At 38.2% G+C, this 25,525-nt stretch overlaps 1 protein-coding gene across 1 annotated transcript in view; it reads left to right on the top strand.

Annotated features, from left to right (window-relative positions):
* CRLF3 (cytokine receptor like factor 3) overlaps positions 1-25,525 on the top strand; it is a 48,635-nt gene that overhangs the window by 17,990 nt on the left and 5,120 nt on the right. Inside the window, exons 2-6 of the mRNA XM_007937337.2 lie at positions 4,265-4,472; positions 7,901-7,985; positions 8,591-8,768; positions 10,808-11,030; positions 11,669-11,801. Coding sequence (XP_007935528.1) covers positions 4,265-4,472; positions 7,901-7,985; positions 8,591-8,768; positions 10,808-11,030; positions 11,669-11,801 — 827 coding nt within the window. The remainder of the gene's footprint in view (positions 1-4,264; positions 4,473-7,900; positions 7,986-8,590; positions 8,769-10,807; positions 11,031-11,668; positions 11,802-25,525) is intronic.

Below are 25,525 nucleotides of genomic sequence, written 5' to 3' on the forward strand. Positions count from 1 at the left end.
AGTCTAGGAAACCCAATGAGGCAGTTCTAATCTATCCTCCAGGGTCACTCTTGAGTCAGAATTGACTTGAGGGCACACAGTGATGAGGACAAGATACATGTATGTTGCAGGAAATTCGCACAAATTCACTTGGCAATGAAGTCACATTTTTTAATGAGTTTTCTTAAAGCTAAAGCAAATGCACTTGATTGATACATGATTAGATAAAAGTGACAGAGGCTTCACTTTATGAATTATTTCAGGGAAGAGAAAATATCAAGGTATGCTAAGGTAATATCAAGTTTAAAACAAATAATTGGAATTCTAGAAACCAAATTCTAGCAGTGAGATTTATGCGAGCACAGGAGGTGGACTTGGAAACGATTCTCCCTTCCCAAGCCCTCTTACTGCTTTGTGTTCATATACTTCCTTTTTCTTTTTTCCCCCCTGATGTTCTGAAACAAAAACAAAACATAGGTTCTGCAGCAGCTGAAGGAACTTTCAAATTCTTTCTAAAGAGGAAACTGACTTTACCTAACCAGCGTACTTCCTGCGTGTGTCGTATCCGTTAGTGGGGGACAGGGTCAACTGCAGAATTTCCCCTCAGTGCTGGGGTGCTAAATGTGTTACAGTGCTCATGATGTCTTCATTTCTCTGAGCTCTTAAGGCTCAGAAACCTTCTTATGGTTAGCGCCCACTTCTCAAGAATGGCACCGTTGAGTGATGAACCAAATTAACTGCAGTTGAGTTTACAGCTTTTCTGTTTGTTTTGATTTTCACTTGCATTCATTTCATAGACATTTCTAGTAACTTTACAGAGATTAATGAACAGTAAAATTTAGTGTTTTTGTTTTTCTTCATGATTTAAGGTATTATTTTGTTTATTGCAGAAATAACATTGTAACTACATTAATGGCAAAAGAAGAAACGATTCCATGATCTGTCTATCCCAGCAAATCAGACTCTGTTCTTTTTTTTTTTTTTTTTCTGTGCATCTTTTCAGTCCTCAGCTATGGGCATCTTTTATTTTCACATGGTGTGAACATTGCTGAAATACAATTTTGTGGTCTGCTTTTAAAATTTAGGGTTAGAGGATAAATGGAAAGCTTTCTCAATATCTCTGTTAACTGGAGATTATTGAAATATTATCCCTTATCCATAATTTCTTATCATCTTTCTTGGTGGATTTTATGAATATAAAGATATCCTGTCATCTCCTCCAGAACAAGAATTCTTCAAACTTTAGCTAAGATGAAATTAGTAAAAGGGATAGGTTGGTAGACATGGTGTGTCAGATGAAAGTAATACCTGCAGAGCAGAGTATAGGTCATACCTTGGAGAGATTGCAGGTTCAGTTCTAGGCCACTGCAATAAAGTGACTATCGTAGTAAAGCAAGTCATACAAAATTTCTTATTTTTGAATGCAAATAAAAGCTATATTTACACTAGATTATAATCTCTTAAGTGTGGAATAGCATTATGAAAAGTTTTAAATACTGTGATAAATTACCAAATGTGACACAGAGACACAAAGTGAGTACGTGCTTTTAGAAAAATGGTGCTTATAAGCCTTCATTGGTGCAAGGTTGCCACACACCTTCGATTTTTTTTTTTTTTTTTTTTAAAGCAGTATCTGCGAAGCACAATAAAATGGGGTATATGTGTTTTCTGTAATTCAACTGAGTACTTGGCTCATAGTTAGAATGTCCCTCTTAAGTGAGAAAAGATGAAATGTGTGTTATATGAATTCTTTTTTTTTTCCATTTAGTGTCTGCACACATAACCAATTTGTTGTTAGAATATATATGAGATACAAAGATATTCCTGTCATATCCTCCAGAACAAGAATTTGTCACCCGGGGGGGACTGTTGGACGTAGGGTGGTGTTTTTCAAAGTCTGGGCTCCAGAATCGCAGGTGGAGTTGTTAAAAATGAGAACTCCTTCCATACACCCCTCCAGTCCCACTTCCAAGCTTTCAGCCCAGTAGAGCTGGGATGGAGCTCTGCAGTCATTTTTAGCAAGCAGCTTAGCTGATTCCCCTACAAATCAAATTTCAGAGCTGCTGCTCTAGACCTGCCGTGGTTGGGGTCTGAGGGAATGTGGAAAGCCTCTGAAACTGGATAAATTTCTTTAGGGTATGGATTATTCATTTTCCCCAGAAGAAGGTCTGTCAGCCTCTCATCAAGATTCTCAGAGAGGACCATGACTCAGAAAGAATTGTCATTGTCCCAAAGGTTTGTATTTCATGAGCATCTGCCTCCTGTGAGCCTGTTTGAATTTTAAATAAATTCCTAGTTTTCTTTCTAAATAAATTCCTAGTTTTCTTTTAGCACAGTGAGGGCATTTTATTATCCATGAGGAGATTTTTTTTTTTTTTTTGATTGTGGCTTTCTAATCTACCATTTCTTTGCTTCTTTTTAATGAAATGAATTTTAATTCTCTCCTAATTCAAAATGTTTTGTGCTGAAACGTACTGTTGCCAAGAACTACACTCTGTGCAGTAGTAATTATTATAGAGTTATTATGGTAGTATTATAGAGTAGTATTACTCTATAATAATCATAATTTCTAACATTTATTTATCGGGAACAACGTGCCAGGCATTGTTCCAATTGCAATGCATATATTATTTTACTTAATCTTCACAGCAACTCCATGAGGTAAACATTATTATACCCATTTTACAAAGGAGTAAACTGAGGTGTGGAGTGCTTAATTAAAACTTCACTGGAGTGTTATAAGGTTCTCTGTTGGCGTAGTGGGTAAGGCATTTGTCTGCTAACCAGATGGTTCATGGTTCAAACCTACCAGCTGCTCTATGGGAGGAAGATGAGACAATCTACTTCCATAAAGATTTACAGCCTTAGAAACTCAGTGGGGGTCACTGTGAGTCAGAATCAACTTGATGGCAGTAGGTTAAAGTGATATAGTTTGTGAATGATAGAACCAGGATTTGAGCTCACTCTGTCTGACCCAAAGGCCAGTTCTATACAATTTTGCCAGTTTTTACCAATGAATCAGAAATGGTTTATCAGTGAATGAAAGATGATGGTTCAGCCATGTCTTGAGATTATTATGAGTAATGCCTATGGATTAACCTTTTCTTTTCTTTTCTTTTTTTTGGGGGTGGGATGGGGGGAGAAAAACCACAGTTAGAAATGATTTGCTTATTTCATTCTATGGTTATAGTATTGAACATTGTTGAACATCCATCATCACAATACCATTTCGTGATACAAAAAGCAGAATATATTTTTTATTGCCTTACTGTTGAATATCTAGATTTTGTCAGCTTTTTCTTATATTATGCTAGGATAAATGTCTTAGAACTTAAATCATTCTCCATGTCTCTGATTATTTCCTTATGACACAGTCCAAGAGGCTAACTGGAATACTTCTCACAGTTGCTATAAAAGTTGTTTCCAGTGCCGTTGTCATTTAGAGGAGTAAGTTGTGATGTAACTGTCATTGTTGGAACAGTACAGCTTAGTCATGCAAAAAACGCTGTCTGGTATTCTGACTGCTACACTACTTGAGGTAACTTGGTAGCTCTTACATGGTTAAATTTTTAATTTCCATTTGAAAGATCTTCACAGATACTTTTCTAAAACACCAACAGTGTTTCTTAAAAAAATACGTTTTCTATAAAAAGGCTTTTTAAGTACTTTTTTTTTTTTTTTTTTTTACAAGTCATGTCTGTCGCTTGTCAGGCAATGTGTTTCAAGGCAGGAGAAATTTTACTCAGTATATTCTAAGCTAAAAACATGTTTGTGACCAACTCGTGCTATGAACTGCTATTCCTAAGACTAAACATACACATTTGCTTTATATTTATTTTTTATTTCTTAAATTTAGACTGCGAATGAAACCTACTTATGCTTCAGTATATATGCCTTGAAATTAAGCTGTTAGTCCTAAAGGTACTGAGACTGTATACTGCTTATGAAAAACATGGCACATAGGCCAAAAGAGACAAAGTAAATTAAGAAAAACAAAAACTTTCACTGGTCCCTCATAATTTGTGAGAATACAATCCAAAAGCTCTTATCCAGGTCTACCGCGCCCTCCACGGCCACAGGACCTGCTTCTTAGAACCCTCTCCAAGCCTATCTCCTATCGTTTGTTTTTTTTTTTTTCAATTTTTATTGTGATTTGAATGAAAGTTTACAAAGCAAATTCACTTTCCTTACAGCAACTCACACGCACTTTGTCTCATGACTGCAGTGTACCACGATGGATTAGCCTTTTCTTGAGATTCTAAGTTTTCATGTTCTTTCTTTTCAGATCAAAGAAAGTGCATCACAGACAAGGGATGTCCTCAAACAGCATTTTAATGATTTAAAGGGAACCCTTGAGAAGCTACTGGATGAGCGATTGGTGACCCTTTTGCAAGAGGTGGATACCATTGAACAGGAGACCATTAAGCCACTAGATGACTGTCAGAAGCTCATAGAGCATGGAGTTAACACTGCAGAGGACTTAGTCCGAGAAGGTGGGAGTCCAGGGAGCTTGTTACAGTGTGGTTCTTTCAGATCAATACTTTGCTAGTTTCTCAGGATACCAGCAGGCATCTTGCATCTCTGGGGTGCTTAGGATGTTCTCCCTTGGGACAGTTTATAAGTCGGGATGACAGATGTATAGTGAGATATCCTGGGCTAAGTGAAATTGAAATGTTACTTATAATCATTTATAAAACAAGGAGTAAATGATATTTGTCAAATGGTTCTATAATAGTATCTCATTCATTGTTAGTGTTTTTAAGGTCGTTCTGAGTCAGTTAAAATACTTTTCAGTGATAGTGGTTAATGGAATTTAATTCCATTGTTGCTTTTAGAAGGTTTAAAAACATGCAATTGGTGTTTACTCCTGAACTTGTAGTTGCTACGTTTCCTATCTTTAGCCAGTTATTTTGGTTAAGTCATGCCTACATCTTGCTTTGCAGCTTTTCTTTCTTTATACCTCCTTCCCTTCCTTCAGTGTATCTTCGTCAGGTACAGTGAATAGAAAGGTAAGATAGAACCCTTAGGGGTTTATTGCCCAGTGGGAGAGGTATACATGCAGAAAGAGGTCTAAGACCTTATGGAACACAGGAGGAAGCACTTAACTCTGGAAAAGTTAAAGGTAACTTCTATAGGAGGAGTTCCATAGAGACTCAAAGAAGTTCATCAGGCAGACAAAGCGAAAAGAGGAGGTATCAGCATGAACAGAAGAGAATGGCGCATTCACTGATCTGTTGAAATACTTTAATCGGCAATCAGCAGAGTTTGCTTTTTTTTTATTTAATGACACACCTATAGTTGGGAGTCTGTATTAACGGTTATAAGACTGGAGGCAAAAGAGACAGATTAGAAAGTCATGGCAGCATGGCAGTAACCCAGGTGATAGATGGTAAAGGTAGTGACAGGTGAAGGTAAGGCAGGGCTGATTTTAAGAAATTTTCAGGAGATTAATCAATAAGGAGCTCTGATAGCACAGTGTCTAAGTCATCTGACTGCTAACCAGAAGGTTGGTGGTTCAAACCTACCAGCCACTCCACGGAAGCAAGACTGGGCAACCTATTTCCATTAAGATTTACCACTTTGGAAACCCAGTGGGGGTCTCTGTGAGTTGGAATCGACTCGATGGCAGTGGGTTTGGTCTTTTTTGGGGGGGATTATTAATCTATAATTATTGATTTTTATTGATTACCTGGATATAGAAGGGAAGGAAGAGGGAAGGATTTAGGATGACTAGATGAATGGTAGAAGCTCTGGTGGTACAGTGGTTAGTTAAAGCATTCAGCTGCTAATCAAAAGGTCAGCAGTTTGAACCCACTAGTAACTGTGTGATAGAAAAATGAAGCAGTCTGCTTCCATAAATATTTACAACCTTGGAAACCCTATGGAACAGTTCTACTCTGTCCTATAGCGTCACTTTGAGTCAGAATCAACTTGAAGGCATAGGTTTGGTTTGATGGTTTAGATGAATGGTGGTGCCATTTACTGAGATAGGAAACAAAGGAGGGTTGTAGGTCCATTCAGTTTTGGCATGTTGAGTTTGAGGTGCTGAAGATGCCAAGAGGTGGTTTGGAATGGGAATGTGATGCCTAGGAGAAAGTTCATACCTGAAAATGTCACTGTAGCCATAAATAGCTTATACATCAAATATGAACCCATGGAAATAAGTGAACTTAGGAAGAGATACTATATAACCTGAGAAAAGATGGCAGCAGAAGGTAGAATTCTGAGGGACACCAACATTTAAAGGGCAGTTGCAGAAAAAGATCCAGAGGAGGAGCCTGAATACCATCCATTCTGTAGGTTGAGTGCTGTGAGTGACATAAGATAAGTGTAGATAGGTCACAAGTCTGTCACTCCAATTGAAAATTCATTTCCTTTTCTGTCCCACTTAAAATGTAGTACTAAAGTTACATCTTAAGAGCTCTGGTAGCATAGTGCCTAAGGCATTTGACTGCTAACCAGAAGGCTGGCAGTTCAAACCTACCAGCCACTCCTTGGAAGGAAGATGGGGCAATCTACTTTCATAGTGATAACCTCCTCCGAAACCCAAGAAGGGGTCACTATAAGCACTGTGAGTTGAATCCCACTCAACGGCCTTGAGTTTGGTTTTTTGGGGGATGTTATCTCTACAGGTTAATTACATGTGTGTGTGTGTGTGTGTGTGTGTGTGTGTGTTTTGCCTTATCTTCATTGAAAAGTGTTGATTTGCCATTCATTCATCATAACAGTACCTTGGAGAAATTTCTTTTTAGCAAGACAGCAGAATGTCCTCCCCTAGAGACCTGGAATTCAGAAAGAAAACTGGAGACAGTTTAGCATGGGTCAGGAGTCTACACCCATCTCCCTGAAGACTGAGAAACATGTTCATTTCAGAAAATGAATCCTTTGAGCCACATACAGTTTGTTACAGCATTTGATGTTTACATTATTTTTATATTTTAGAAATATTTTATATTTGAAACTCTTTTTCCTCCTGAGGGATAAAAAGTTATTTATGGCTGTATGAAAAGTGAATTTACTCTGTAAATCTTCACCCAAATCAAAATAAAATAAAAAAAAAAAAACAGTTATTTATGGAATTTTGAGAAGTTTGAGGTAGTGTTCAGTATGTCAGAAAGACCTGGTGTTATAGTGGTTAAGCATTTGGCTACTAACTGAAAGGTCAGAAGTTCAAACCCACCAGCTGCTCCATCAGAGAAAGATGTGACATTCTCTTTCCATAAAGATTACAGCCTTGAATATCCTCTAGGGCAGTTCTCCTCTGTCCTATAAGGTCACTATGAGTTGGAATCAACAACAGTGGGTTTGGTTTGAGTGGGTTCAGTATGTCTCTTTTTTCCTTCTGGTGAGGGAGAAAGTCATATGATTTAAAAAAAACTTGAGTAATTCCAGGGCACATTCAGAGGGAAAAGAGCTCTTTCAGTGCTTTTCAGGGCTGTGAAAGGACATAGAATTTGGTCATTTTCATATGCCTCTGAATAGCATTTCCTTTTACTGATCTGTTGAATGATTTCTAGTCTAATATGTGGTATTCTTGTAGGGTACATAACTACATCATTGCTCATGTCAGGATAATATTTAGTGCTGACTGCTATTTGAGTTGATATTTGGGATTCTTTAGGAGGGATGGGGAAAAGTCTCTGGCCTTTCTGTTGTACATAAAATTGGTTGACAAACCAAATTTCACTGGTGCAGAGCTGAATCTTTCATCTCCAGCAAAATATGTGTTCCTTTTTTTGTTAGCTTTAACATTAGAATCACTTCTGAAATAGTTTCTACCTTTACCTCTTGGAAATTGGACTATGGCATCACTAAAGAATTATTTGCCAGTAAGTCAGAGATTCACCTAGACCCGGTTGTGTTGATTATTTTATCATCTGACCATTTTTCACCGAACTAGTTTTCTTATTCCTGATTGTAGGTGAGATCGCCATTCTTGGTGGTGGAGAACAGAATGAGAAACTGTGGAGCTTTACAAAAAAGGCCTCCCACATTCAGTTGGACAGGTAAAAGAGTGCCTTTTGGGCATATGTTTAAGCATTTAAACTATGCCTGTCTTCCCCCACCCCCTTAAAGGTTCTGATTAAGGGAGATAGAGAATGTATTTTTTACCACTGTTGTTGTTGTTGTTGTTATTTGCCGTCCAGTCGGCCCCGACTCATAGCGACCCCTCCTTGGGTTTCCGAGGCAGTATCACTACGGAAGTAGGATTGCCCAACCTTCCTTCCGAGGAGTGGCTGGTGGGTTTGAAACCACCGCCTTCTGGTTAGCAGTCAAGTGCCTTAGCCACTATGCTACCAGAGCTCCCTTTACCACTGTTACTAGTATGAAATAGTTGTGATTGTAATCTTACTGTATATTTTCTTCAATTCCAATGTGGCAAATTTTTAAAATCCTGGAGACTTGATCATTGTGATCCTACCAGTGTTCTGTCTGTTTATAATTCTTTGGGAAGAAGTTCTTTATATAATGTTTTCCAAAGCCTCCATTGCCACAAGTGTCATTTATTGGGAGCTTCACATCTGTATAATAAGTGACTGATCTAAAATAGTCCTTGTATTTTTAACTCTCATTTAAAAGCCACATAAATCCATGAGCTTTGTTTCCTCAGCTTACCAGAAGTGCCTTTACTGGTTGATGTACCTTGTCTATCTGCTCAGTTGGATGACTCAATTCTTAACATAGTGAAAGACCACATTTTTAACCATGGAATGGTAGCATCTCGCCCACCAGTGCAGATCGAAGAACTAATAGAGAAACCTGGAGGCATCATAGTACGATGGTGTAAGGTACGTAACTCAAATTTGTAAAAATGGCTTCGACATGATGGATTTGAGAACATCGGGGCCTTTTAAAAAGTTATTGTTAATGATCTTTGAATATTTACTATTTTTCCTAAAACAAAAATCTTTGCTCTGTAATTAAAATAGCATCACAGGGAGCTTTAACTGAGGTAGCTCTTCCAGTTTGAAACAATTGTGAAGGTACTTTTTAAGAAATCTCTGTATTGCAGCATTGTTTCCCGTTACATATTCCAGACTTGACTCTTTAATGAGTTGATGGTCCCATTTCTCCTTATTAGAAATGTCAAAAAGTATTAGTGAATATTGATCATCTAATGTTTTCTGTTCAACACTGAGCTAATACCTCTGAAATAAGATTTCTAAAGTATATGATTTCTCCATACTTGATACTGCCAAGAATTTTGTGTATTAAAGCATGTTATGTATGTGATTTACCATATTTTAGATAGAAACCATAGCCAACAAATCATAATTCATAAGTGGATGCTCAGTTTATATGTTGTTGTTGTTATGTGCCGTCAAGTTGGACCTGACTCATACCGACCCCTCCTTGGGTTTCCAAGGCACTATCACTACGAAAGTAGATTGCCCAACCTTCCTTCCGGTCAGTTTATATAAACTATTATTATTATTATTATTGTTTTAATGACACCTTGGTATAGAAGGAAGAAGTAGAGATTTTTGTTGTTCAAAATAAGGACTTTTATTCCACTTTTATTTGATAGACTTGGGTTATAATAAGCATTTCTATTCAGGATGCTTGTAAGGTTTTTTCTAAAGTATATTTTTAGCCATAGAATTATGAGGCCTTAGAGTATTGCATGGGAGCTCTGATGGTATAGTGCCTCAGGCATTTGACTACTAACCAGAAGGCTGGTGGTTCAAATCCACCAACCACTCCTCGGAAGGAAGGTTGGGCAATCTACTTGCATAGTGATAGCCCCTTGGAAATCCAAGGAGGGGTCGCTATGAGTCGGATCCGACTCGCCGGCAGTGAGTTAGAGTATTGCATCTACACTCTACTACATAATACCAAACTCTTTTCCAAAGTGATTGTACCTGTTGAACCTTCCATCACAGTCCATGAGTTCCTGTTACTCCCCACCATTACCAGTACCTGGCACTATCAGATCTCATATTTTAGCCAATATGGTATTTCATTGTGGCTTTAGATTGTATTTTCCATATTACACATGAAGTTGAGTATTTTTAAGTATATTTTTTGCTGTTTTAACTTAAAGAATACTTATTCCTGTCTTTTGCCCATTTTCCTATTGACTGGATTGTCTTCTACTAATTTTTGGGAGTCTTTTGTATATTCTGGATGTTAATTCTCTCTTGGTTAGATGAGTGATATATTTGTGGAATAGTTACTGAATTATGACTGTTAAGTCTTCAGCATTATTGTCTAGAAATTATGCTATTTCTTAAAAAGAAAAGTCACTGCCATCAAATTGATTCCATCTCATAGCTTCCCTATAAGTTGTTGTTATGTGCCGTCAAGTCGGACCCAACTCAGGGCGACCCCTCCTTGGGTTTCCGAGGCGGTATCACTACGGAAGTAGATTGCCTCATCTTCCTTCCGAGGAGTGGCTGGTGGGTTTGAACCACCAGCCTTCTGGTTAGCAGTCAAGAGCCTTAGGCACTACGCTACCAGAGCTCCTATAAGTAGAACTGCTCTATAGAGTTTCTAAGTCTGTAATCTTTACAGAAGCCAACTGCCACATCTTTCTCCCATGGAGTGGCTGGTGGGTTTGAACTGTCAACCTTTTGGTTGGCAGAATTTCTTCAAAGGAAGCAGAAGTTTTCATATTAGACTAGGAAGCATAAAACATACAGTTCAACGAAGAAAAGAAGGGAAATCGTGATGGCATATTTCCTATGACTTTCCCAAGAATAGCCCATATTCAGCACATGAGCTTGAATGCTGAGCCCAGAGTGGCCCTATTCAAAACTTTTAAGCAGTGATGCTGAAAAAAAGTTATTCTTTGTTCAATTGTCTAACATAAAGCCTTTCTCCTTAGGTTGATGATGACTTTACAGCCCAAGATTACAGACTCCAGTTCCGTAAATGTTCTTCAAATCACTTTGAGGATGCATATGTAGGCTCTGAAACGGAATTCATCGTCCTGCACATAGACCCCAATGTTGATTATCAGTTCAGAGTCTGCGCCCGAGGAGATGGCCGGCAGGAGTGGAGTCCATGGAGTGTCCCTCAGATAGGTCACTCCACATTGGTGCCTCATGGTATGGTGTTGTCTTCTCATTCCTGAAATTGAACTGTAGATAGGAACACTTGCATTCTGTGCTAAGGGCAGCACCCTGACAGCTCTTTTTTTCTAAGGCTAAATCCTGAATTGATGACAACAACATGGAACATACCTTTTACTTCTTGCTCAAATTATTTTATGTGAATTTTGAGAATTTTTCATCAGGTCTTATGTCCTGAGTCCAAAAATAATGGCAGACAGGAGTATTAGCATCAGGAAAAGCAAAGATTTTAAATACTGCATAGGACACTGATTTTCCAAAGGCTTTTTCTTTAAAGTCTTATTATTTGAAATTGATCTCTCATCTGCATTACTGTTTTATGTAGTTCTTGATCAGATTGAAATAAGTTCAAGCAATTATGGTCTAACCATGTTGTTACTAGATAGGCAATAACACTTACTTTGTTTTCCATGCCAAACTATGCAGGAGTAGACCAAAATCTTTTTTTGTAATTTGTGAGACTATCAGTTTGTCATTTAATCTTTAGTTTTATTGAACTTGCCCGTGACCCCTGAGAGTTATCTTTTCTACTTCGAACTTTTATTTAATTCATCTGTATTGAAGATACTCCTCAAAAGGTTCTAATAATTTTTAATATCTGTGCTTTTAAAAAGAGTGGACAACTGGCTTTGAGGGGTACAGTCTGAGCAGTCGAAGAAATATAGCCCTCCGGAATGACTCGGAATGGTCAGGTGTGCTCTACTCCAACGCTCCGACATATTTCTGCGGGCAGACACTAACATTCAGGCAAGTAGAGAGTAACATGTCTGTATGTCTGTCATGCCTCAAGTATAGTAAAATCATGAGCTTTAGATTTGAAATGTTGTTGTTGTTGTTATGTGCCCTTGAGTCGGACCCGACTCATAGCGACCCCTTGTTGGGTTTCCGAGGCAATATCACTATGGAAGTAGATTGCCCCATCTTCCTTCTGTGAAGTGGCTGGTGGGTTTGAACCACCAGCCTTCTGGTTAGCAGTCAAGTGCCTTAGCCACTAAGTATATTCCATTATTTATAGCTAGTGTTACTTTGGGGAAGTTCTTTTTATTTCTTTCTGCTGCAGTCTTTTTATGCATTCGTAGGGTTATTACAAAGGTGATACATAGTAGTCACTCAATATGTTAGGTCTCCATTCCCCTTGGTAAATAGCCCGAAACAGAATCTCTCTTTGAGGCCAAGAAAGTTGTTGTTTTTTCTTTTCTTTGTAAATCAATAAGTAGAAAGTCTCTGTGAGAGACACCCTATCAGTATAAACATACTGTGTGTATATAATTCTTTGTAAAATCAAGCTGAAAGCACATCTTTCCTACCACCAATTAATTTTCTATTCCTTTACCTATTTTCATCTTTTTTTAAACAAATTTTTATTGTGGAAGTTTACAGAGAAAATTCATTTTTCATACAGCAGCTTATACACATTTTGTTTCGTGACATTGACTGCAATTCCCAACAGTTTAATAGCTCTCTTCCCACTTCTTCCCTATAGTGTCCTTCTTTCCTGTGCATTCCTGCCCCCGAGCTGTCTCCCTGTACCAACACTGCCCTTCTATTCTCCCGTGATTGATTGTTTTAAGGAGTGTATCTGCCTGATATAAATGTTCACCTTACATGCCTGTCTTTTGTTTGGCTAGAAGCCACAGGAGTGAGTTCAATTCCAGGCTGACAGTTTACCCATTTCTTCTCGTATTAGAAAAATTTCCTTTCTCTTAATCTCAAGTTATCTGAGATGCGTGCTCTATGATCATATTTTGAAATAGGTCTTTCTAGAAACCAAAGCTTAGTTTTGGTTTGGAGAAGTAAGGCTTGCCTGATTTTCACCACACTTGGTGTTTATAAACTGTCCTTTAAGTTTTCAGTCTTGAGATGATAGGATTTCATTGTGACTGTTTGCCTCAAAATCCTCGTATTCTCTATCCCTCACTATATAAGGCATGGAGAGTATCTGAAAGTTTTATCTAAGCCAATGTTGCCATGTTCTCTCCAACCAAATCATTGGACCTCTCAGCATTTATCAGAAGGCACTTGCTTAGGAATTGGGTCATTTTTGACACCTCTTCTTACCCCTTATATTATGAAGAAAGACTGACTTAATCACTAACAAAATACCGACAGATAGAAACAAAGAGTCTAATACCAAAAGTCTAGTTAATTATCACCTAAGTAATCGTGAGTTTTCTACACTAATATACCTTTTTTTTTTTTTTTTTGCTTACGTACCTTATTTACAGAAATACTTCCATTAGTAAATCTCCTGGGAACCATGCTTTTCTGTGCAGTAGCAAGACTTCCTAAATTGTTCATTCATGCTAGGTATCTTAAAATATCATTACCATCATTATAGTGGTAGTAGTAATAATTGCAGTTAATATTGAAATAGCATTTACTATGTGCCAGGAACTGTTCTGAGTGCTTTTCTTGTGTTAACTCACTGGATTCTCATAGTAGCCCAGTGAGACAGGTATATTTCTCCATGTTAGGGATGAGAAAACTGAGTACACAGAAGATAAATCACTTACCCAGAATCACACAACTATTAAGTAGCAGAGCTAGGATTTAGATGCAGGCAGTCTGGCTCCAGTCTACGCTCTTAACCGCAACTCTATTTTGCTTCTCATTTGTCTTTTTCATGGAAAAATAAATACGATTTTAGGTGGTGCTGAAGTCCAGAGTTTTCTGTTCTTTATCCTCAGCCCTTTTGCTTTTCTTTCTTATGTGACTTTATATCCTCTCTTGATGGTGACTGTGGCCTCTCCTGCTTTTGAAGCTCATGCTCTTAGGAACATAGGGCAAAGTCTGATAGGTTGCATACATAATGTTTCTTAAATCCTTCAATAAATACTCATTGAAGAAGACATTGGAAACTACACAAATTGATTTAATTCTGCTGCTTACCAGCTATGGACCAAGGCCACAGTAGGGCTCGGTAAACTCTGAGGCCTGTCCCCTGCAGCCATCCCTCCCAGGCTTTGAGAAATTCTTAGAGGTGCACATCTGGGCTTTACTTGGCGGGGTGAATAACGAAACTCAGCTAAGCTCAGTATTATCGTAGGCAGACCTTTGCATGTTTGTCGTTTTTTTCTTTGAATATAGAATACAATTTTTTTCCTCCCCTTTATTAAAGGAATTTCAGACATCGATAATTAAGTAAAAAGATGTGAAGGTAGGACATGCCTGTGCCTAAAAGAGGGGCAAATAGGCATGCTTGCATAAATGTCAACCTTATTCCATTTTTTGAGGATGCTTGAGGGCCTAATAGATCCAATAACCAACCAACAGTTGTCGTTGAGTAGAAGCTGCCCTGTTGCTCAGCTCAGTCTATCCATGATGAAATTTCTGGAAGGCTTACAGATGCTGAATCTGAGAAACCTGTGTCAGTTGACTCTTCCCAGTTTCTAGAGCCCACTCTTGTTTGGTACTCAGGTCTGCTAGCAACCCCCTCCTTCCAGGGCCCTACAGGATTTCCTGTCAGCATTACTGCTGTCCCTTTCCTTGCTTCTAAGATTTCCTGATCTTAGTATTTTTTTAACCATATTTTCAATTTCTTCTCTCCACCACCTCCATTCTTAAAACAGATTCCTGTAATCTAATGGCCTAGGAGGTAGGCTGTTATTATCCTTTTTTGTTGTTGTTATTAACTTTTTATTGTGATTTGGATGAAAGTTTACAGGGCAAATTGGTTTTCCATTCAACAATTCCTACACAGTTTGTTTTGTGACATTAACTGCAGTCGCCACAATGTAATAGCACTCTTCCCATTTCCTCCTTGTGTTTCCCAGTTGCATTCTTCCTTTCTTTTCTATCCCTTCCTGCCTTCTGAGCTTATCATTGGGCAAATGCTGCCCTTTTGATCTCATATGGTTGGTTGTTTTAAGGAGTATGTTGATTGTTCATCTTACAGGCCTGGTCTGTTATTGGTTGAAACTTGAGCCATGGGAATGAACACATTTCCAGGCTTGAAGGGTGTCTAAGGGCCATAGTCTTGGGTTCCACTAGTCTCTATCAGACCAGTAAGCCTGGTCTTTTTTATTGTTTTGAATTTTGTTGCGTATTTTTCTCCCACTCTATTCCAGGACCTCCTCTTATAATCCCTTTCGGAGCAGTCATCATTGGTAACCAGGCACCATCTAGCTCTGCTCTCAGAGTTGTGGAAGTTAAGATTCACATGATCCATTAGTCCTTTGGATCAATTGTTTTCTTACTTCTTTGATTTTCTTCACTCTTCTTTGTTCCAGACAGGGAGAGACCAGTAGTTGTAGTACCTTAGACAGACTTTGAAGACCCCAGTTGTTACTCACCAAAAGTAAGATGGAGAACATTACCTTTGTGGACTATGTTATTCCAGTTGACCTTGGCGTGTCCTGAAACTGTAGTCATGAGCCCCCAGCTCAAGCGATTCATTCACTCAAGGTATTTGGTTATGGCTAAGAAGTTTTCATAACTTTGCCCCCATATGCTCTACTATATTCATGGACATATTTGCAGCACGTATAAATACATATATAGAAATATCCTCTGTCAAACATACATATATTTTTTTTTACGTACTCATGGTAGTAGTCCCATTTGCCTTCCCACTATTGCCTGCCTTTTACAGATGAAAAAGCAGAAGCACAGAGACTGATTAACTTCCCAGGATTCAAACTCTGACAGTCTAGCTCCAGAGCTACCCCACCACTCACAAATAGCATGAGGTGGTCAATCAAAGAGAAAATAGGCTAGCTATTCTTTATTATAAGCTTTTTCATTCAAAGAGCGTAAAAAATTGATGTTCTATTTACCTATCATTATATAACAAACCACCCAAAACTTAGAGGCTTAAAATAACAATACCCATTATTTTGTTCGTGAAACTGCATTTTTGACAGGCCTTGGCAAGGGCAGCTTGTCTCTGCTCTGTGAGATGCCAGCTAGGGTAGTTCAGATAGGGGTGATGGCTCTACTTCCAGGATGGCTCACTCATATGCCTGGCAAATTGGGTCTGGTTCGTGGTTCCTCTCCATGTGGGCCTTTCTGTGAGCTGCTTAGGCTTCCTCACAGCATGGTGGCTGGGTTCCAAGAACCCAAGAAGTGGGTTTCAGGATAGGAAATGGAAGCTGCCTGCAAACTAGTCAACCAGTCACAGAGCCCAGATCAAAGGAAAGAAACATAGACCATACTCCCTTTTTTTTTTTTTTTTTGACTTGTATTTATTTTGTTGTTGTTGAAAGTATACACAGCAAAACATACAACAATTCAACAGTTTCTATGTGTACAATTAGTAACATTGACTGTATGCTTTGAGTTGTGCCACCATTCTCCCTCTTGGGGGTTGTTCCTCCCTCATTAACGTAAACTCACTGCCCCCCAAGGTTCCTAGCCAATTTCTCAAGTTGTTGTTGTCAGTTTGATCCCATATAGATAGTTCTCAAAAGTGCATAATGCTGAAGGCATGCCTTTTTTACTAGTTAAGTTAAACTATTTTTTTGGTGTTAAGACTTTAGGGGATATTTTTGATTTAAAGTTTAAAGATTCTATCAGGATAATAGTTTCAAGGATGAATTTGAAATTCTGTTCTACATTTTCCCCCTTTTGATCAGGATTCTTCTATGGAATCTTCAATCAAAATGTTTAGGTAATGGTAGCCAGGCACTGTCCAGTTCTTCTCTGGACCTCACTTCTTCATGGTAAAATACCAAAGAACTTTGGGGTTATATTTTAGAATTTCCAGAGTGATATATTTTAGAAAGAGGTTGCTTAGGATATGTGAATTCATTCTAATGCCTACCTTTGGTTAAACATTAGCATTACCTTTTCTGAATGAATGTAAGCTTGAGATCTTTCATTTTTTACACAGGGCATTACGAGGTATATTTTTAGTACTAATTGTCATATTTATAAAGAAAAAAAATTCTAGACCAATTTAATCATTCTCTGAAAATCTCAAAGGAGCATAGCCATACTCTCCTTGGATTCAACCAGGATTAACACATTAATTTGTTTTTAACTAGAGTTTTTGAAATCTTGACAGTGCCTCCATAGATTTGGACACATTGCATAATCCCAAGGAGAATACAGCTTTGCTGGAGCTTCTTATTTTCTCTAGTGATCCCCTACAGAATAGTGGTGTGTAGTTCTTCACGCTGAAGCCTGGCTCTTATTCCAGTCATGGGGAATGTTGGACAGAAGAGTTTTTCCCACAGAGCTTTTACTGTAGACTTAAGTGAGATGAGTCAGCTGGTTTCCTGAATAGATCCCCTTTATGATTCTCTACCCTGGAGTTTAGTTGGCTCGTGGAGAAAACATTACATGAAATCATGAAGGCAGTTCTACTTTGGGGTATTCACATATAATAACTATTCCTCCCAGATAATATATGAGGAATTTTATAGACCTTTTTCCTATTTATATTCTCCTTGTCTTAAACTAAAATGTGAAGATAGTTCGCTTGAGTAACTCCAGATTTTTCTCTTTCAATGAGGCTGATCATTTTGTTCAACTCTAATAATCACTTAGATGATATTTACAGTACTAAGTATGTAGTGAATATGTAGTGAATGCAAGGGTTTTTTTTCGTGTTTTTTTTTTTTTTTAAAAAACAGAAGCTTCAGCTCAGCATAGAGTAGGAGGTTTATAAAGTAATAAAAGAAAGATCCAGATGCTACATGAAACATAGAGAACGGAGAAGTTCGTTCCAGATGAGAGACTGGTGAAGGCTTCATCTCAACTAGAGCTGGAAAGGGAAGTGTAGGTGGGGCAAACAAAGCAAGAACCAAAGATACAGAGGTAGAAAAAGTACCAAGTGCAGCAAGTACTGCAAGTATAGTGGGTTAGTAGAGATGAGGACACAGAGTCCCCGAAGGATAGGTCGCTCTTTTGGACAGGCTGTGTATATTTCTTCTTTCATTCCTAAAAGAAATGCTCCTTTGGGAGCTCACCTGAGGATATTTGATACCACACAGAGAGATCATTTTTTCCCCACAAAAGGCTGTTTCGACACCCTTTCCAGGTGAAAATAAGCCAGGTTTAGGTACCATAGTCTTGAAGGTCATGCTCTGCATTTGACTTCACCAACTAACAGTTAGGCCCAACTGTGTGCTACTTCCAACCACTTAAATAATGTATGTAAATCCTCATTACATCCTTATGAGGTAGACACAGTTTATAGTCGAGCGAACTGAGGCATAAAGAGAGTAAGCATCCCACTGTGGTTATATGGATAGTTTAATAGTGGAGCTGAGATTCAAGTCCTGACAGGCTGGCGGAGTCTATACCCTTAACCCTTATGCTGTGCTTCACTGATCATGTTGAGTCTTGTAGGACTCTGCCTTCACTTGGAGTGAGAAGGAAGGCCAGTGAAGGATGCTGAACTAACGAATGACACGATCTGGATACGGTTTTTGTTTGCTTTCCCTTGCTCTCATTTCCTTAGTAATGTAATTAAACACCACTTACTTTCGATAGATACATATTTTATAAATATAACAAGGTAAAATCTGCCCCAAAGGAGATGTCAGTGAGAAGCTAATACTACTTAGCTTTGAAAGGGTATGAAATTGTCATTGATTTGGAAGCATGCATGTTATCTTTCATATCTATCTAGCTTATGTTTTAAAAGTCATTTTGGCTCACAGAAAACACAATGAAAAAGAAATTATATATATAAATTTTTTTTTTTTAATTAATTTTGGCTTAGGTTCCTCCCTGCCCCTAATCCATTAGATTTTCTGAAGTGGAAAATTTCAGAACAAAAGTGCTACAATGTACCTACCAGCCCTAGAAGTTTCCATTTTTCTTTTGAATCTACTCTCATAAAGTTTTTAAATTTAAAATCTTAATAGGGCACGTGGAAACTTCTGTTTAAATATTTTCATTATGAAATGCTTCTGTATTATAACATCTGATGCTTTACGCGACCAATTCTAAAAACACAAGAACTGTATACTCCGTTAAGGAGCTCGGGTGGCATAGTGCCTAAGGCATTTGACTGCTAACCAGAAGGCTGGCGGTTCAGACCCACCAACCACTCCTTGGAAGGAGGGTTGCACAATCTACTTCCATAGTGATACCACCTCGGAAACCCAAGGAGGGGTTGCTATGAGTCAGGTCCAACTCAAGGGCACAAAGCAACAACATCAGCAACACTCTTTGACACTGCTCATGTCAAAGTCACTAATGACCTCCACATTGTAAATTCAAAGGTCAGTTCTTGTTCTTTTTCTTACCTGATCTATCAGCAGCATTTGATACTTCCTCATCTTTGAAATATTTCCTTCTCTTTGTCTTCAAGGACTTCACATGCTCCTGCTTCTCTCTGCTCTACCTCCCTTGATAATCCTCCTCAGAATCCTTTGTGGGTTCTTTTTTTCTCCCCAGTTACTTAATGTTGGAGTCCCCCAGTGTTCTCTCTCTGCCCTCATTCTCTGGCTGATCTCATCTAGTCTCATAGCTTTAAATACTATATAGGTGTTGACTGCTCCCAAGTTAATATCTCCAGCCTGGACCTCTCCACTAAACTCCAGATGTTTTTATCCTACTGCCTAGTCCACATTTTCACTTAGATGTCTAATGTTGTTGTTGTTGTTATGTACCATCAAGTCGGACCCGACTCATAGTGAACCCTGCTTGGGTTTCCGAGGCAGTATCGCTAAGGAAGTAGATTGCCCCATCTTCCTTCCAAGGAGTGGCTGGTGGGTGTCTAACACAGAACTCAAATTTAATTCGTCAAAGAACAAACTGATATTCCCCCAGAAATTTGCTCTTCTTATGTCCTTCAGTACCTCAGTAATGGCAGTGCTGTTCTTCCAGTTACTTAGTGTAAAACCCTGGGGTCTTCCTTGACTAAAATTTCTGTCTCACATCCACAATCAGTCAGTAGTAAATTCTAACAGTTCTGCTTGCAAAATATATCCAGATTCTGGCCACTTATCACTACCTCCACTGCTCCATCCTGACCAGACAACCATCAGCTCTCACCAAGGTTATCATAATAGCTTCCTTACTGGTCTCCCTTTCTGAACTTTCACTTCTTTACACTTTAGAGAAGGGGCAGAAGAGGTACAGAAAATGCCCTGGGGAGCCCAGAGTGCCTCATCTTAGAATGAAAGGACTGTGTCCCTTGGTGACAGTGGTCTGTGAAGTAGCCTTTGAAGATGTTCAAGTCTGGCAATGAAAGCCCTTTTGAACCCGATGAGATTTAGGGTATCAAAGGAGAGTTGGCTTCACAGAGGTGCCATCTCATAAGGTGGCATGTTCCTGCAGCAACAGGGCCAGCCAGAGAGCTGTGAAGCCTGAAAGTTATCCTGTGTGCCATCCACTCCCTTCTACCCCTCCTACTATTACAAGAAAACACATTCTATTAATCTAACTCACACAAAAAGGAATGTTCATACTATCTATACAAAGGAAATACAAGAACTCAGGGAAGAGATGATCAGATATTAGGAGGTGGTGAACAGAGGATAGGGAGATATGAAATAGCAATTGCCAGCATTTAGGAAATAGAAGAAAGAGACATTGTTTCTGAAATCGAGACTAAACTATAAGATGGGTTTAGAGGACTTCTGGTAAGATGGAGGAATAAGCAGACAAGTTACACAGACCCTCTTCAACAAAGAAAAGAAAAACCAGTAGACAGATAAAGAAGATAATCCTGGGGCCCTGAGCTTTGAAAGGAACTATGCAGAAGTGGATTAGGCACCAACTAGTGGAAAAACCTGAATGAAAACAGTGAGTACAGAGATGGTTAGAGCTGCGGACTGTCAGCTACTCTGATGGGACCAACAGCCTGAATATTTCCAAGTGGTGTCAGGACCTGAGAATTGACCTAAAGATCAGCCTGGTCACCAAGGGCTGCAGGGACGACTGTGCTGGTAGCCTATGACTAGGAAAGGAAACATTTTGATTGTTTACACACAGCAGACATTTTGGATATTTAAAGTGACCAAGGGTGCAGCCATTTTGAATGTTTACAAGCGGTGGCCATTTTGGATATTTAAAGTGACCCAGGGCACAGCCATTTTGAATGTTTACAAGCGGCAGCCATTTTGGATATTTAAAGTGACCGAGGGTGCAGCCATTTTCAATTTTTACAAGTGGCAACCATTTTGGATTTTAAAGTGATAGCATTCTCATTTGGATTCCAGGGACCTAAGAACAGGCTCTGTTTGCCAAGGTCGGCAAGGACATACTAGAGGCTGACAACAGGAAAGAAGACAGGTGGTGAGTGTATAAGTGCTGTCAACTAGAGAATAGAGGAGCACAGTACAGTACCCTGCCTGCATAGATAACATACAAAGAAAACAAAAATCATGGGCAAGTCACTCTAACATACAATCACCAATTAAATATAAACACAAAAACATCACATGTCTCAGAGACAACAGAGCATCACAGTCCACACAAAGAAGCAAGATAAAGCAGGAGAAACAAGGGACCAGGATACAGACCCAAAACACTTCTCTGAGGAAGACGCAGCATTGGAACTCCCTGATAAGAAATTCAAAAGAATTTTATTTAGGTATCTTCAACAAACTGAGAGACAGACCAAGGAAAGCACAGAGAAAACCCTAGAACAATTTCAAAAGACAATATAAGAACAAAATGACAAAATAAATGAAAAATTAGAAATGACACAAAATCTACAGACAGAAATCCAGAAGATTAATACTAAATTTTCAGAAATAGATAAAACATTGAATGGACAAAGGAGTAGAGTTGAATCAATGGAAGACAGAATTAGGGAGATTGAAGGCAAATATCTGAACACTTCTTTGGAAAGGGATAAATCAGAAAAAAAGATCAAAATGAAATGAAGAAAACCTAAGGTTCATGTGGGATACCATCACAAGGAATAACCTATGTGTAATCGGAACTCCAGAACAGGAAGAGACAAATAAAACCACAGAGAAAATTGTCACAGTTTTGTTGGAAGAGAATTTTCCTGGTATGATGAAAGATGAGAATATATCCATTCAGCAAGTCCAACGAACCCCAAACAGGATAGACACCAAAAGAAAATCACCCAGACATATGATCATCAAATTCACCAAAACCAAAGACAAAGAAAGAATCATGAGAGCAGCACAGGAAAAACAATAAGTTGCTTTCAAGGGGCAACCAATAAGACTAAACTCGGATTTCTCGACAGAAACCATGCAGGTGAGTGGACAATGGGATGGTATATATAAAACCCTGAAAGAGAAAAATTTCCAACCAAGATTTACGTACCCAGCAGAACTGCCCCTCAAATATGATGGTGAAATTAAGACATTTCCAGATAAGCAGAAATTAAGGGAATTTGTAAAAACCAGACCAACATTGCAAGAGATGCTAATGGGAGCCCTTTGGACAGAGAAGCAATAACAGCCAACAACAACTGACCATTAACACACATGATGATATACCCCAGAAACCAACCCATGGAAGTATCCAAAGTAAATAAGCCTACAAGATTGTAAACAGGGAACCAGAGACATCAACTGACAAATGAGGACAACTACAAACCAAAAAGAGGGAAAAAAACCCGTGTCGTTACAGAACTTCTAGATGGTAGGGAAGTCAAGACAACTACAAGATAGAATGGACTGTTCTAAACTTGGGAAGAAAACTATAAATCACAGGGTAACCTCAAAGAAAAATGATAAATCTTCACATAAAAATAAAAAAGAGGATCAGCACAAATATTCAGCAAATACTAAAACAATAGCAATGAAGGAAGTGGTAACATGATTTATAAACAAAACGAGCTCAGCATAAAAAATTATAAATTGACACAATGAAAAAGCACATGACAAAAATGACAGCAACAAATTCCTATTTGCTGATAATTACGTATCTGGCAAGGGACTTATCTCTAAGATTGATGGAAAACTCCAACACCTCAACACCAAAGGAATTAACAATCCAGTTGAAAAATGGGCAGAAGACGTGAATAGACTCTTCACCAAGGAGGATATTCAGGTGGCCAGCTAATACATTAAGAGATGCTCACAATCATTGGCCATCAGAGAGATGTAAAGCAAAACAACAATGAGTTATACCATCTCACCCCAGCACTGATGACACAGTTCAACAAGACAGAAAATAACAAATGCTGGCAGGGATGTAGAGAGATTGGGACTCTCATACACTGCTGATGGGACTGTGAAGTGACACAACCACTGTGGAAAGCAGTATGGCGATTCCTCAGAATGCTGGAATTGGAGATGCCATTTGACCCAGCAATCCCATTACTAGGTATGTATCCCAGAGAGGTGAGAACCAGGATAGGACCAGATACATGCATGGTCATGTTCATCACAGCACTATTTACAATAGCAAAAAGATGGAAACAACCTGCGTGCCCATCAGCGGAAGAGTGGATGACCAAACTATGGTACATACACATACTGAAATGCTATACAGCACTAAAGAATAATGTAGAGTCTGCAAAACACCACATAATATGGATGAACTTGGAGGACATTATGCTGAGTGAAATAAGTCAGTCACAGAACGACAAATATAATACTAGTTCGTTGTTGTGGAGGGTCAAGGAAAGGTTTATTTATATATGGAGGGAAACTTTCTTTGTTGGTTGCCGGGTGGGAGGGGAAGGGAGAGAACACTGCAAAAAAAAAAAAAAATGCATTGACCCATGTCACTTTAGTTTTGTGTATTTCACTGTATGTAAATTATATTTCAATAAAATGCATTAAAAAAAGGCTAAATTATAAGAAGCATAAGAGAAGTGGATAATATGGGAAGGAGGGATAGAAAGAAAAGTGAACAAATGAAACAAAAAAAAAGATAAAAGAGATTCCAGGGTAAAATAGAAAAAGATAGGCAAAAGAGATCCAAGCAAATATATAATTAGAGGCTCTGAAAAAGAAAACCAAAACAGTGGACATAACACCTATGTTAAAATACAATTTGATAAATATTTGTATTTCTAATTTATCATGATTATTCAACAGTAATGGCTGTTGAATTTTGTGAAATGTCTTTTTTGCATGGAGATGTGTTTTTTTTCTTTAATCTCTTAATGCAGTGATTTACATGAATAGATGTTCTAATGTTAAGTCATCTTTTCATTCCTGGGATGAACCCTACGTGGTGGTATTGCTCTATGTTATATATAAATTACTGATTTGGATTGCTAATGTTTTTATTTAGATTTTTAAATCTGTATTCATTAATGACATTGCCTTATAATTTTCCTTTTCATACTGTCATTTTCTGGTTGTATTAAAGTTCTGATAGCCTCATAAAATAATTGGATGAATTTTCCCTGTTTTCTATTTCCTAAAACAAAATGTTGTATGGTTGGGATTATCTCTTCCTCCAATATTTCATAAAATAGCTTGACTTCTTTCCCTTTGTATAATGCATTTGCAATTCATCCATGTTGTATATTTCAATAGTTTATTCCTTTTTCTTGCTAAGTAGTCTTCCATCATGTGGATATATACAGTTTGTTTATTCTCCATTGAAGTGCCTTTTCACTTTAGTCGAGAATCAATTGTCTACATATGTGTGGATCTATTCTGGACTCTATTCTGATGATCTAGAAGTCTGTCCTTTTTACTGTGATCACATCTTCCAACTTTCTTGTTCTTTTTCAAAATTGGTTCAGTTCTATTAGTTCCTTTGGCTTTCCGTATACATTTTAGATTCATCTTGTCCATTTTCTATGAAAAATCTGCTGGAATTTTGACTGAGATTGCATTAAATCTATAGGTCCAATTGGCAGTAATTGATATCTCAGTTATTTCAAATGTTCCAATCTAAATATGGTGTATTTCTTCATTTATTTAGTTTCTTTTAATGTCTTTCATCAGCATTTCATAGTTTCTAACATACAGATCTTGCAAATATTTTGTTAGACTTACATCCTGTAACATTTCTAAATTTACTTATTAGCCCCCATAACTTCTTTTGCAGATTCATCGGGATTGTCTTGTAACATTCATGATTGTGAATAGAGACAGTTTTATTTATTCTTTTTAATTTGTCTATATCTTTTTCTTGTCTCATTACACAAGTGGGAACCTCTAATATGATTCTGAATAAGAGTGTTGAAAGTAGACATCCTTGCCTTGTTCTGATCTTTGTAGGAAAGTATTCAGTCTTTTACCTTTAAGTATGATGCTAGTTGTAGGTTTTGTTTTGCTTTTTTTTTCTTTCCATTTGCCTTCATCATCCTTTCCTAGCCATTCCTGCCTTCTGAGCTTTGTCCCTGGGCAGATCTTGTGTGATTGATTGTTCTGAGAAGTGTGTATCTCCCTGGTGTTATTGTTTACTTTATAGGCCTATTGTTTGGCTGAAGGTTGAGCCACAGGGGTGAGTTCACTTCTAAGCTTGAAAGGTATCCAAGGGCCGTATTCTTGGGTGTCCCACCAGTCTCTATCACACCAATAAGCCTTGTCTTTTCTATGATTTTGAGTTTCTTGCACATGTTTCTCCCACTCTATCCAGGACCTTCTGTTGTTGTTGGTAATGGTAGCCAAGCACCATCT

The sequence above is a fragment of the Orycteropus afer genome, unplaced genomic scaffold, assembly GCF_000298275.1.
Source record: "Orycteropus afer afer isolate SDZICR_OR568_19922 unplaced genomic scaffold, OryAfe1.0 scaffold00042, whole genome shotgun sequence".
In the NCBI taxonomy this organism is placed as follows: Eukaryota; Metazoa; Chordata; class Mammalia; order Tubulidentata; family Orycteropodidae; genus Orycteropus; species Orycteropus afer.